At 37.4% G+C, this 16,077-nt stretch overlaps 1 protein-coding gene across 1 annotated transcript in view; it reads left to right on the top strand.

The window, feature by feature from the left end:
- The window catches only part of LOC122806321 (adenosine receptor A1-like), a 125,672-nt gene extending 110,954 nt beyond the window's left edge, over nucleotides 1-14,718 (top strand). The window contains exon 2 of the mRNA XM_044076639.1: nucleotides 13,716-14,718. Coding sequence (XP_043932574.1) covers nucleotides 13,716-14,427 — 712 coding nt within the window. The 3' untranslated portion in view covers nucleotides 14,428-14,718. The remainder of the gene's footprint in view (nucleotides 1-13,715) is intronic.
- Nucleotides 14,719-16,077: the final 1,359 nt, after the last annotated feature.

Raw genomic sequence — 16,077 nt, 5'->3', positions numbered from 1 at the left:
ACTGCTGCACAGGTTAAAACAGCACTGTCCAAAGCCAAGAATACAGCTTCTATGGGATCTGACAATATCCCTGGTTGTGTTCTACATGAACTACAGAGTGAACTGGCTCCTCACCTGTGTGCCCTGTTCAATCACAGTCTCACCTCAGGCTTTGTCCCTATTGAATGGCATACTGCTACAGTCATTCCTCTCCACAAAGGAGGAGCAACTACAGACCCTGGGAACTATTGCCCCATTAGCCTGACGAGCCTGATATGCAAAGCTATGGAACGCATCATCCTTGACCTAATAAACAAGGATATAGGGAATCTCCAAACTCTGGATCCCACACAGTTTGGTTTTGTGAAAGGTAGATCATGCCTGCTCAACTTGGTTGACTTCTTTGAGTCAGTCACCAGAGCTGTGGATGAAGGCAAGGTGGTTCATACAGCCTACCTTGATCTGACCAATGCTTTTGATACCATTCCCCACTCAGGAATCATAGAAAAACTCACTAAGCTTGGCATCAACCCCTATATCACTAGGTGGTTTGCAAACTGACTCACAAATAGAACCCACAGTGTGAAAGTAGCTGACTCCAAGTCAGACTGCCGACTAGTCATGAGTGGAGTCCCACATAGTTCAGTCCTGGGTCATTTCCTGTTTGGTATCTACTTCTCTGAATTCCAGGCCAACATGAAGGGACTCTGGCTGACAAAGTTCACAAACGATTGCAAGTTGGGAGCTATTATTAACTCCCCAAGTGATGTTGACATCCTGCAGAATGGCCTTACTGAGACCAGCTACTGGTGTCAGAACCACGGCCTTAAGCTCAATGCCAAAAATGTGTTGTCATCCCCTTTGGGAAGAACCCGATTCCCATGAATTACCACACTGATGGTAGTCCACTGAATGCAGAAGACATTATAAGAGATCTGAGAACACAAGTTGATAGCAATCTCTCTTTTGATCACCATATTACCACTGTGGTCAGAAAGTCCCTCTATGTGGCACATCTCATTACTAAGGGTTTTGCATCCAGGAAGAAAGAGGTCATTGTCTCCATCTACTCTTTCCTCATTAGGCCAATCATCGATTACAATATCTCACTTGGCATGTACCTCACTAGACACCTGCAACAACTGGAGAGGCCACAAAAGTACCTCACAAAGAGGATCCTAGGCCTTAAACACTTGTCCTATATGGACAAACTCAAAAAATTCCAACTATTCTCTGTCTCATATCGCTTACTTAGAGGCGATCTCTGCTTGACTTACAAAGCCATGCTGACCCAGCTCTGTTAGAAATGCTACATCTAAAGAAATCCCAATACCTCCGCACCATATGCTCCAGAGACCTCAGCCTCATTACCACAATTAACAGAACATGCTGGAGGGACAGGTTCATAACCCAGAGACTGCCCATGCTATGGAACAGACTTCCCATATATGTCAAGCAGAGTACCTCACTGACTCTTTTCAAGAGAAATCTTGATGAGTGGATGGGAAACAGAAAATTCACCCCGGGGAAAACTCCAGTGGCTCTACTTGACAGAGGCACTGGAAACTAAGGTCAGGTGGCACTATGCCAGGGTAATCCTATGGCTAGGCCTGTAAATGCCCCAGAGCCATTAGCCTAGTACACACCTATGAACCTATGTAGAGGTGAGACTGCTATATTTGTCTTCGCAGGTAACTGGCTTTATTTTCTGACTTGTAGCATGCTCTGTGCATGTGATATATGTAGAGTTTTACTTGATTTTTATTTTAATGCTTGTGCCTTCTATTACACGTCTGCACTTTCATTAGAGTAAGGCTTTAGTTCACTGTATTTATACTATAGTTTATGATGCAGCATTTGTATTGTACTAAGTTTTTCTACTTTTTTCCTCCTTCAGGTTGCAGATGTTATGGCTCTTGATGCAGACTATTTCTGCCCACTTATATATTCATCTCAGTTTCCTCCATTCTTCCATTTCTAGTTAATGATAACTTTGACTGTTTTACATTTCATCCATTTTATATGAAAGTGTTTCATTTGTAGTATTTTCAAGATCTTTTCAACTCTTTCTTTGTTTTTTAAAGTAGCCTGTTTCCTTTTATTGATGTAAATACTAACATAACACAAGGCAGTTGGTATTAAGAATGCATTTATTTTCTTAGTTTATTCTTTAAGATATGTATACTTACCTAAATCACTATCATCTATGGATATGGATACTTCTCAGAAGTACAGGCCAACATGGGAGGACTTTGGCTGACAAAGTTTGCAGACGACTGCAAACTGGGCGCCATAGTGGAAAGTGCATCGGACACGGATATCCTTCAGTAGGGACTCACGGAAACAGATAGCTGGTGCCAGAGCCATGGCCTGAAGTTAAACGCCAAAAAATGTATAGTAATACCCTTCGGGAAAAACAAGGTAACCCCAAGCTACCATATAGGTGGCAATCCACTAAGCACAGAAGAGGTTATCAGGGACCTGGGGACCCAGGTTGACAGTGGCCTTTCTTTTGACACTCACGTTGCTAAAGTGGTTAGAAAGACCTTCTACATTGCCCACCTGATCATGAAGGGATTCACATCCAGATCTAGTGAGGTCATTGTTCCCTGTACTCTTCACTTATCAGACCAATGATCGAGTACAATGCCCCATTCGGGATGTATCTCACCCGACATCTGCAGCAATTGGAGAGACCCCAAAAGTTCCTCACCAAAAGGATAAAGGGACTCCAAAATCTGTCATATGCTGCCAGATTGAAGAAACTCCAGCTCTATTCAGTCGCATACCATCTGCTCAGAGGTGACATGTGCCTGACATACAAGGCCATGTCCAACCCGGAATTAATGGACATGCTCCACCTCAAAAAATCCAAATCCACCAAAACCACTAGAGCAAGTGACTTAAACCTTAGTACGGATATAAATAGGACGTGCTGGAGGGATAGATTTATCACTCAGAGACTCCCTATGCTGTGGAATAAAATCCCGGTCCATGTGAGGCAGAGCACCTCGCTGGCTCTGTTCAAGAGAAATCTTGACCTGTGGATGGGAGATCATAGGTTTACCCTGGGAATCATCTCTGTGTCACTGCTGGACAGAGGCACAACAAACTAATGGGCACAGTATTTTTTCATATAAGGGGTGGCGTAAGCCACAAAAATTTGGGCTAGGCTTATAAATGCCTTAGGGCAGATAGCCTAGTATAAACCTATGAACCTATGAACCTATATGTTATGGTTTTGTTAGGTTGCTTTTTATGTTACTGGTTCTTAATAATTTTTAGCAGGATCTGTGTTCATTTCTTACAGATTATGTAGTTGTTGCTATGGTCTTTTATTTATTTATTTATGAATGTATTTATGTATGTTTTAATATATCTAAAGCAAGTGTCATCTCTACTGTAGTTTCATTTACTGCTTTATGTCTTTCTTGTGGACTCACAGTGTTTTCTTCTGTTATAGCTGACCTGCCTTGTATAAACTTTAGAGCTTCGATTTATTTGCATATAAATGTCAAGGTTTTATAGTCATTGCCATTTCCTGTAAAACCTTTGCAATCTTATATGACTTGAAGCTAGTGTGTTATTCCAGACAGTGCCATTGGTTTATTACCTTTGTGATTTATTTATTCGTGTATTTTCCAAAACATTCTATTAAGTTAATTAGGTTTAACAGGGTTGCTTTGATTTTGTATGTAGCTTTTATTCTCTTACAAGTATTTTTTTTCTTTTTCATTTAATGTTATCTCCAAAAAACAAAGAAAAGTTTAACAACACTATCAAATTAGGCAAACCAATAATGAGCATTAAATGAAAACAACTAGAACATCAAATTGTTTAAGCCGCTACTATCCAAGGGTCTACAAACTCAGAAAACTGCCATTAAATATCCATATCAAAAAAGATTCCAACTCGCAGCACTGATACCATTGAATATTTTCTCTACTTAATTTATAAACTGCACTGTTTTCTGTTATAAGTTAAGAAACCCAGCACAAATCTAAACATACTGCAACCATATTATTGCCCTGAAGTATCTCCGAAGCCTTATAGATCTACTCATCTCCTTTTTTTTCCAAGGGATTCACTCAATGTTTACCTGGATATTTCTATGTTTTTCTTATTTTGTGTAAACGTTTACACCCTTACGTTTGTCATGCTTGTGAAGTTACTTTATAACACTGTCTCATGGTAAGTACATTATGCAGGCTTCCATGAAAGCTTTGTGGTATCCTTCAATATATTTTGTAAATAATTGAATAGCTTTTAAGTATATTTCTCAGTTTTGTTCATATTTTTTTCTGGTAGCATTAATGTTTTTGTATTTCTCTTTGACAGGTTTATATATTTCAAAAAAAATGTTTAAGCAACTCCTTGGTAAAAAGGCCAGACAATCCAGTTTTGATTCAGTCTCCAAAGAAGCTGCAGTGCCTGTTTGTGAGATACCTGTTTATTCATTCATTTTCATAACCACTTACCTTGGAGAAAGACTTTGTACTAGTAAGTCAAAGGGGATAGACATGAATTCCCTAACCACAACAATGGAGTCTAATTCAACATTTGGGATCCGCTAGCATTCCCATACAAGCTGAAAACATATAAGCCCTCAGCCTATCCCAGGGTCTTTCCCACAGTGGAGCAGGCCAAGTACAACTCCTATGGGAGGCACCCATTGGGCATAATCACAAAGTGCCCAACCCATCTCAGGTAATTCCTGTCGACTCAAAGAAGCAGTGGCTGTATGCCAAGGTTCTTCTGGATTGCTGAGATCCCCACTCTGTCACAGAGAGTGACCCAGCTATCCCATGAAGAAACCTCTTTTCTCCTAGCTGTATCTACAAGGTCATCCTTTCAGTCACTGCCCATAAATCAAGATCACAGGTAGGAAGTGAGATGCAGGCTGACTAGTAAGCTGTTGAACTAACAGCAACTAATAAAAAAGCTGTCAATTAGTTTTTTTTTTTTTTATTTTTGGATGTTATTTCTTCTAGTCAATTTGTTTGAGTACTATATGCTATAATGAGAGTTGGGTAATGCATTTTGTTGTGTGTGTATACGTATACGCTTAATTCAGTGCATTCTGATTGGTTTCTTTCTTTTTTTTTTTTACAATGAAGTAAAAGTGAAAGTGAATAAGTTCTAATAATTAGTGATGCAAGTAAAGTGGTGATCAATCATTGATAGAGGGTGCAGATTAACATTTGATGCTGCAAGTAAAGTAGGGATAAAATATCGTATACTTCAGCTTAGATATCTGTTTTCAATATTATAACATTGCTCTTTAGCACCCATTTATCAGATTATGGTTGTGTGTGTACATATGTGTATATGGGTCTACTGTATATAATCGAAAACACACTTTTTAGAAAATAAACAATAGACCCACGGTTACGTGAAAGTGCACTTAAGCGAAAGTGCACTTCCGTGAACATCGGTTCACTGAACCAATAAAGAACAGAGAAACATTGTTTTTGCAGGGGGGCAAGCCCCCTGCACCTTCCATGTGGGGGGCTATGCCCCCCCAACACCCTGTACTTAAATATACCAACTCCGAGATCGCACTACAGTGAGGAAACATGTAAATACCCTTTCCCCACTGTAGTGTGCTTTGGCACCTGTGTTCCTTAACAGTTTGTTGAACCGTACTTCGCAGAAGTGCACTTTCGCTTAAGTGCACTTTCGCGTAACCAAGGATCCACTGTTCATTTTTGAACAAATGGCTTTTCGAACTTTTACAGTAGACCCGTGTATATATGGGTCTACTTTTAAATTTTGAAATCCCAAAACCTTGAACCTCTAAATCTTGATGTTCAGAAGTTTGAGATTTTGGAATCTCAAAATGTATGAATGGAGATCGCTGTATAGTGTGGAATGGGAACTTTATCATTCTCTTCACTATATTGTAATCTTGGAGTTGGTATATTTAAGTAGCAGGGGGTGTGGTGGAAAAGCCCCCCACATGGGGGGTGCAGGGGGGCTTGCCCTCCCTGCAAAAACATGATTTCTGATGTTTTTTTCTTTTAGGTGTTTTTTATTTTTTATTTTGAGATTCCAAAACCTCAAACCTCTGAACGTAGGTATTTAGAGGTTCGAGGTTTTGGGATTTCAAAATTTAAAAGTATATACATATATATATGTATAATGTATGTTATGTACATATAGATTGGAGGAGCAAACATCAAACACAACTTCAGTCAATCTTCATTTATTTGACACAAAATGTGCAACTATCTACTGAGTTAAGACAAATAATTGAACATAAGCAATCATCAACATGACAGCAACAGATGAACCCCAAACCATATAACAGTAAACATAAAAATACTCTGTAAAACAAATAGATTCATAGATATTTCAAGGATATTAAGTCCTATGACCATTTACACCTTGCCAGTGCCTTCCCTCATACCATACTTCCTATTATCACTGCATTACTTCTCCATCTTTTCTTTTAAAAAAAGCACACAGCACATAATAAATAGTTCATAAACAAACTTTCCAACAGTACTCAGCCTAACAATAACTGCAAAACAAGCACCTTGTTTCTTCTACATTTGGAAATACACCACATCAAAAGTGAGCCAAAAATATGCATTTATGTTGGGGAATCTTCCTTTTCCTCAGCACATTATGAGGGCTTTGCATCCCCACTCCTTTACTTATATATAACAATTCCACAGTCGCACGACCATGACTACAGTGTAATACAGATGTCAACCAAAGCAAAGGCAACATAGCTCACAATTGACTAAAACAGCTTTCAGTGCAATTCCCCATTCATGTATTATCAATAGGGCTACACAAATTAACATTAATCCTTACGTTGTCCAGTGGATATCCAACTGACTCACAGGACTTGCATAGTAAGGCTCAGGGGTCCCTCTTCAACAAAAAAGCCTGTTATTAGTGGAGCTGTAAAAGGCTCTGTCCTGTGTCCTCTACTCATAGTATCTGAGTGCAAGTCAAGTTGTTTCTCATGCAACTTGAAAGGCCTCAAAAGATTTTGGGTCTATATTATGTGATCGAACAGTGAAATGTTCGAACACATAATAATCAAGCCCTAAATGTCAAACCAGCGGAATGTCGAATGGTTCAGTGGAGATCTCCGTACAGTGTGGACATGTTAGTTTTCCATTGTCTGCACTGTAGTGCAATCTCGGAGTTGGTATATTTAAGTAGTGGGGGTATGGGGGATGCAGGTGGGCTTACCCCCCTGCTTAGAGTGTTTTTTGGGTGTTTTTATAGGGGTTTTTTTTGCCGGTCAACATTACGGCATTTCGACATTTAGGAGTCGATTATTACATGTTCGAACATTTCACTGTTCGATCACATAATATAGATGTAAGATTTCTGACCAACAATATTACCAATTTAAACTTACTACTGATAAGCTGTTGAAAGGACTCCTAATGTAGGTCTCATATAGGCTCCTCCGGTTTTCTATACTTGACCTTCCTAGCCATGAACTATACCATTCCTGCTTGGTCTTCTACACTTATGCCAAACAAATAGCACCACAAATGCTCACAACAAACAACTTAACTTTCACTGATACATAAATGCAACATGCTGGTATGACAGACTCTTAACCTAACAATTTGCTATTTGCAGAATAAGCTTCCTCTACATGTCAAACAACGCAGCACAATGGCTGAACTGAAAACTACTGTGGATGATTGGATGGGCAATGGTAAGCTCATCACTGGAGTGTGTAGCATGACACTCTGACTCGGCGACACTAACTCACCCATTTATTCTTACGTTTACCTGGCTTCTCAATGGTCTTCCAAACCACATCCTCAGTATATACTTATGAAACTATAAAGCAAACTGTATTCTCTTCCTCCATAGGCTGCTGGCTCTGTGAGCCATTGTTTTTGGTACATTAGTAAATGTTATTGGTATCTGTATGCATATAATAGGACATTCATTTTATGAGTCATGGAGAAGCAGTAAAACAAGTGGAGTGTGAGAAACAGAGACAAAGAGAAAGAAAGAGAGAGAGAGAGACTACTCAGAAAGTAGGCGTCTGTTTTTTTTTTTCACAGATCTGACACAGCCCTCATACAATTAACTAAAAAAAGAAAAGCTAGCCTTACCACACCAGCAACACTAAAACATACATTATTAATGTTTTCATATTATTCAGGTTCTTCATCATACATTAAAAAAATCACATATCCACACTTTTAAAATATCTGCTGCTCATCACATGATATAGTCTAACCAACGAAAGTGCAAACATATAATTACAAGTATCTCTCCAATCCCATCTTCCTACATAAAAAAATGCAATAGGCACCCACACCTTATAAAAAAATATTTGTATGGCTACCTTTTTTCCAAGAATTGTTCAGAATATATTTGATAATGTTTTAATGAAGAAAATGTGAGGATGGAATATAATAAAATGATGGAAAGGGGGTACCCCCATAAATTACTATCCTAGCACACTGGAGAAAGTTGATAAAAAGAGACAGGATCAGAAGGTGATGCCAGTTTTCATAAAAGAAAAATATACAGATGTACTATAATAGTTGCGCAACATAAAATGTGAATTATAAGTATGCATACATCCATTAGTCAAGACATAAAAGTTGCTGAAATTGGGAAGTTCTGGTTGGTGAATTTCTACAGCTTGCGTATAGGTGGGGAAAAACTTGAAGGAACCGGTGTAGAAACATTTGAATGATAAAGTTACTAAAAAGGATACATTTGTTTATAGTAGCTGCAGCACATGTAAAGTTACTAAAAAACTGAAGTTTTTATACATCCTGATACGATTAGTAAAAGAGCAGATTGCAAAAGTTCCTACTTAGATAATATGGCATTATGTGAATGGCAGAGAGTTTATGTGGAAAGAATAAATGTACATTTTATTAGCACAGTAGAGAACACATTTCTAAGTACAACATGATGCTTCAGGCACAGAGTTGTTGGGGCAGGCCACTATGCAAATGATAAAAAGTATGAGTTACCAGTGGAGTAAAGGTAATAGTAAAGGATTACTTTATTAATATTAGTGAGCATATGTGAACTTCACTTCAAGAATACGAGTGAGTACATCATGCAGTAGGGAAGAGAAAGCAAAACTGCTGCCACTGTCTTACTCATTGACAATCTATTTCCAAACAGTTGAAAAAGCATACTGTGCTTCGGCTGTCCTACATTAATCTTGTATTTTTAATATAGTAATATTCCGGTGTGCTAACAACTCCAAAAAAACCCCCTAAAATAAACAGTTGCCACAGCACTTCTGTGAGCAAAATGACAGTACTGTGGAATACTTCATTTGTTCAGTAATGCTTTGCACAACTGACTGTTGTATTTATTCAAATGAACTAAAGAAACACATGGAGTCCATATTAATATAGCTGCACAAAGGCTCACTAATGAAAGCAATGGAATGTTAGTGTTGACTATAATACCAATCTTTAAATGCTTTCCCTTTCTTTAAAAGCTTTTCTCTATTCCCTCTCCATCATTCAAAATCTCTCTACTGCCCTTCTCTTGCTTCTCTCTCACCACTGTATATCATCTACTAACCTACCTTCTCCAACGTCAGATCCTTTCACCTTTCTCACAGAGTTAAATTCTACTGTAAATACCTTTCCTTATCACCATGCATAACTTAGTATATCGTATATTGCATTATAAAGTCTTATTTTTTTCTTGTTTTGTAGCACATTCTATCATTTGTCTAATAAAGTAGACTGTCATCGTTACACATAAAATTACACTGCAATGTATGTAATTTTTTGTGGAGTTTTTCTCCAGAGATCTCTGCTATAAAGGGACTTTTTTTTCTGCCCAGTCAGACAATCCTGGTAGCCAAATGCAAAATAAACAAATAAAAGCTAAATGTTGCTTCCCATTTTATTCTTCACTGAAGCAAGCAACCCCCCCCCCACCACCACCACCACTTCATCGCTAATTTACAGTTCTCTGCATTTAAGTACCTCTTTTGGCCTACAGATTTTATTTTCAGGTGGATCTCATTACATTCTTCTGTGTGTGCATGGATACAGAGGCCACCAATGATGTGAGATAGGGAGTTTTACCTTTCCAACATAAATGTGTGTCACAGGATTTTTAACTTCACTGCGGTCATAATTTCAAAGTTTTTGTTTAATGGTTAAAATTTGGTTAGGCTTTTAGTTTATTTTGTTGTCAGTGTTAGTTATCGATTTTTTAGAATTACTAGTTTTAATGTTTTATTGTTTTAATACTTAGGAAAGAAACACCTAAATATACTTGCAGCTGAACTTAAAACATTATCACTTTCTTGTACTGTACCAGGACATCCATCTAAGGATTCTTTCAGTGCACTTTGTATAAGATTACAACATATAGCCCTCTCACTGTCTAACTATCAAGGAAAGCATGTGATCTTCTATGATCCCAGAGCAGAACTGAACCTGGGAACTTGTTACACTAACCTGAGGAGGGAGCCACTTAGCCAAGGAGGTACAGAACTATAAGTATGCAACAATGAGCCAGTCTGTTTTTAGATATCGTACAACAGTGAGCCAGTCTGCTTTCAGATAATCGTACAACAGTCAGCTTGTCTGCTTTCAGAAATTTGTACAACAGTGAGACAATCTGCTTTCAGATTATCATACAACAGTGATCCTGTCTGCTTTCAAATAAATGTACAACAGTGAGCATATCTGCTTTCAGATAACTGTACAACAGTGAGACAGTCTGCTTTCAGATTATCGTACAACAGTGATGCTGTCTGCTTTCAAATAATAATTCTTGTGGTAGATGTGGACAATGTACCCATATTTATAAAAATGAAACTATAAAATTAAATAATGGTTTAGGTAGTATAGTTAATTTCTGTAAGGGTAATTGTCATACAAAGATGTTAGTATATTTAGCTATTTGCACACAATGTTTGTCTTTTTATGTGGGGAAAACTGAAAGGGCATTAAAGGATAGGATTTATGAACACATGAACGATATTAGAGTTAAAAAAGATACTAGTGCCCTTTATAAACATTCTACTGTTTGTAGTTCTTTTAAAGGTTTCCAATTTGGTATTATTGACCTGGTGAAAAATGACCATAAGGGGGGTGATTTGAAGAATCTTTTATTATATAGGGAAGTGAGTTGGCAGTTGAGGCTGAAGGCTAATATTTTCCCTGGCTTGAATGAATACATTAGCATCAAAGCCATTTTGGTTGACAGAGCAGGGAAAGTATAAATTAATTTCAATTTTAATATTTTAACAAAATGCATTATTTCTATTGTTATTTTTCAGTTTTGGTCATATCTATTTAAAATAATACAAATAAATAAATATATATGTAATTAGTTGTTTGCTATAAGCAATTTTGTAAAGTCTAAAATTTCATTGTCTATGTACATAAAAAATTGTTAAAATATATACAGAAGTTCTTTAAGAGTATTAATATTGTTCACTACATTTTTTATTGTGAAAGTTCAAATTAATTAATCTGGTACAGATGACGTTTTAAATAATTTTTCAATTTAATTGTTTGATTGAGACAATTAAGGGTCTTATAAATATATGAGTGGTGCCATTTCTCATTTGTCTGATGAAGTCTATATGGGTAGACGAAAGCGCTTACCTTTTATTGTTGGAATAAAGAATTTTTATATCATCCTTGGCGACTTGGAACTACTACTTTTTGGTTTTACAGTCTATTCAGATTATTTGCTGTGTTTTGTGCTTTAAAATAAATGTACAACAGTGAGCATATCTGCTTTCAGATAACTGTACAACAGTAAGCTGGAGGGCTTACAGATAATTGCCTTGTCTCCATTAGAAAGTACCAGTGCATTTTTTCACACAGCAGAGTCCTACATTGTTACCAGCTTAGAAAGGAATATAACCACTGGAAAAATTGGGAGAAAGGGGGCCGTAAGTCCACAGACTGATATTCATTACGAAACAGACAAACACAAATGCAATCATTCAAAAATAAAGACAATAAGCAGCAATTCCTGCATGTACAGTCTCCCTTTCCTTTAGTAGCTGTTACATTTTAACTGGTTCGCTTCAAGATCAATCAGATGTTAGTTAGCAGACATATTCTGCCACAAAGTAATTTATTTTACTAATTGAAACAAAATAGCTTTTTTATGTATCAGTGCTTCAGACTTTCATTGTCAGCTCCTTACCAGTGTTTCTGTGATAGACTGTGAACACACTGTAACTGGCTTTTTTTTCTCCACATGGCTGCCTATTACTTCTTAGTGTTGGGTATCACAAAATGAATAAATGATGTAATCCACTGCCCCTCCTACAATTATATATGATTGATTCAGGTTTTAAATTTTTTTTGCACAATTATTCTCTGTCTTGTCTGAGAAAACATTATTGAATGAAAGATGCAGCCCACTGTGTGATGTGTGTCGTAAATGGTTTAGCATCAAAATATTGAAAGCAAAATAATTTGCTATCAAAACAACAAATGAAAATGCCGAAAAAAAAACAAAATTTAGCCTAAATGTCGAAAGCCATAAATAAGACAGATGAGATTCGACATACCAGACTTCTGGTTTCGAAAGTCCGCATGTCCTTTCATATTATAACAGGGGGGCAAGCCCCCCTGCACCCCACACACTCCCTGTAAATTATATATACCAACTCTGAGATCACACTACAATGAGGAAATGGGTAAATTCCCCAATCCTCACTGTACCGTGATCTCCATTCACAATGCTGAACTCGTAATAATGAATAAAGCTTTACTTTCATTATTATGGTTTTGTATTATTCCAGTTTGGCATTATGAAACTTTGAAAACATACTTTCAGCCACATCATTTTCATTAACAAGCCTTCAATATTTTGATGCCAAACTGTTGTAAACTACTTTTTATTATCACCACTACCATGTCACCCTCCACTACTGCTACTACCCTCCAAGTCAAGGTTCTGCATTGACTAGTGCATTTCTTAAGCCACATGCTGGCACTGCCTTTTAAATTCACACAATTTGATAAAGTAAAGCTTGACAAAGGTGTATCTGTATGTCCGTGTGTATTTGGGGGCTGTCAGTGATGGATACAAGACATACCTTCTGCAAGCATGTAAATGTTCCAGCACTTTTCTGAGCATAGAAAATAACATTTATATAACTGAGTGTAAGGCACTGGGCAAGGTACACCATTTGTATCAGTTTGCACAATGCAATAATGTGTTTGTATCTCTAGATATTTTATAGTTTTATCACAGTTCACTTCATCAATACAATGAGCTCTGGGTATTGCAACATGGTTTTCACAGAAAATACTGAAAACTGTAAAAGTAAGGAAAGACTGGCATCTCAAAAGCCATTAGGGATTATGAAACTGGCACTAGTCGCTCCAAGTATACTGTCTCTGAAATGCCAAGCCAGCTATATTCCTTTATCTGTCTTTTTGGTAATGAATAGCACATACAAATAAGGAGACATAAGATACCCTGACTAATAGCAATCTGTTTTCACTTTACCTAAAAGTATGCCTGTTTTTAGTCCCTTAATCATGTTACATAAATGGCTGTAATTTATTGTTAGTACACAGTACCCTCAATCAGCTGATAAGCCTTAAACATATCTGCTTACAAGCAGACTCCATATTTCACCAGACAATCTTTATAAATTTTCACCCCATATGTTGATCAAGTCACAGTTAATTTCACTTAAAGTTGAAAAGTTTGTCTAACCCAAAGGACAAAAGGCTAAAGAAATAAAACAAAGTATTTTTTCTCACTTTCCGCAGGTATAAGATGGTTGTCACTCAGAGACGAGCATGGATTGCAGTAGGCATCTGTTGGGTCATTTCTATCTTCATGGGAATAGTACCAATGTTCGGCTGGCACAACGAACAATGCCCACAGACACAGCAATCGAATTCAACTTGTAAAGATTCTATTACTTGTTTGTTTATTTCTGTCATGAGGATGGACTTCATGGTTTACTTCAATTTTATGGGATGGATTCTTCTTCCTTTGATGCTCATGTTTGCATTATATGTTCAAATATTTAACCTAATCCGAAAGCAGATGAAGCAGTCAACAGAAAAGAACCTGCAGTCGGGTACGTACTATGGGAAGGAGCTAAGTCTAGCAAAATCCCTGGCACTTGTATTGCTTCTCTTTGCTCTCTGCTGGCTGCCAATACATATTATGAACTCTGTTGCCTTTTTTTGTCCCAGCTGCAAACTATCCAAACTTGTGTTCTATATTGGAATAGTCTTGTCACATTTAAACTCAGCAGTCAATCCCATAGTATATGCTTTCAGGATAAAGAAACTACAAGAAGAACTTCATAAAATTTGGACTTCTTATATTTGTGGCAAGACTAATGAAACAATCAAGAATAACATTGATCCAATGACTGTCTTAGAGGTGGAGAACAGTGTATTCACAGAAAAAAGGACTCGATGGTATTCAGCCCAGTTTTCAGATTTTGCAAGCAATGATTACATATGACAGCACATATCCCTTATGTGAACATTTTCTATCAGTGGCCCAGTTGCTAAGAACAGATCATACTGTACATTCCTGTTCTGTGATCCTTTTGTTAGGTTCTAGGAAAGAAGCAGTTTATTTCAGGATTTGTATAGTACTGCCACAGTGCATGCCAAGAGAAACACAAAGTATAGTGGCACAAATAAAGTGATGTTCTATTCCCAAATTAACACAATACACATTTCATTTAATATTACTGTGCTTAGAAAATAGGCTTCATGTAAACTGTAAATGAAAGAAATACACATGCGTGCACACACACACACACACACACACACACACACACACACACACACACACACACACACACACACACACACACACACACACACTCCAAATGTTCATTATTCCATCATTTCTTTAAGAATACATCAGTTACATATCTGGAAGAATGTTCATTTGAAAATTCTTGATTTGAAATGGTGCACAGAGCTGAGAATCATGTTTCCATACAGATCCATAACATCAGCCATGGGTCAAAACATTCTCACCAAAAGGTTTATGACTGTCCCTCTCTCTCTCTTTCACTCAGTTCATTTATATTACTCACAAGGAAATTATGTAAAACAGGGCTCCTGCATCACAGTTTTTGTCATCTTAAAAAAGAATTTCATAACTTGCCTTTCTTTTCCATTTTCACAAGAATAATAACAGTTGACATGAACATATTTCATATCTCAAGTATCTTAGTAGTTAGCTCAGGCTTTGCTTAATGTTTGTTAAGAAGACATAAGCAACTACAAAGCCAAAAGGTATTCTGATACAGGGGATGGAAACCCTTCCCTCCCTCACAAAAAAACAAGATTACACAAGGAGGTGCGGCCCTTGTTTAAATCCAAGTTTTTCCCTCCCTTCAGGTTAGTTCTTTTCACCTCCTCCCTACCCTCACCATGAACATTCGCCATCCTCAATGTTTGGTTATCAGCCTACCGGGTGTAAGTATGGGTCCCCTAATACCCAGGGATTGCTTTCTCCTAAAGCATTCCCACAACCTATTGTTTTACACATAACAATTTATTCATTTTGCCATTACTTTTGATTGTGTAACTCCTCAGAATTTTTTCTTCTCTTCATCTGCCCACTTTTCCTTGAGGGAACAATAGAAGGCCTTCTTCAGATTATGCAACAGAAAGGTTGCACCTATTCCATCATCCAAAATTTACTGTTTTCTGTGACCACATCCAAACCCAAATATTCATTAATTCTTTATTTTTCTGATATCCATTGTATCCTATTTGGAGTTGTATGAGAGACAGAGCTCTCCTAGGCAACTAAGAAGCACAAGACAAATGGGGATACATGTATACACACACATGCACATTAATACCTATAGATAATATGGGGGGGGGTCACCAGCTCTTCTGTAAGCATGCTTTAAGAATGTGGGAAGAAACTGTAGCACCCAGTAGAAGCCCACATGGATGCAGGAAAGACATGCAGACTGTACACAGAAGGTACTCCAGTGAGGAACCAAACCTGAGAATAAGATTCTCTAAAATAGCTAACCACTGCACTATTGTGTCACCCAATCTAGAAGTCACTTGTGTAATCTGCAACATACAGGCTCTGAGAATAGTTTATTTTACTAGCAGAAAATTGTATACATGTTTA

The sequence above is a fragment of the Protopterus annectens genome, chromosome 7.part0 (genome assembly GCF_019279795.1).
Source record: "Protopterus annectens isolate FY-2018-M chromosome 7.part0, PAN1.0, whole genome shotgun sequence".
NCBI classification, from domain to species: Eukaryota; Metazoa; Chordata; order Ceratodontiformes; family Protopteridae; genus Protopterus; species Protopterus annectens.
This window is presented reverse-complemented; position numbering and strand designations above follow the sequence as displayed.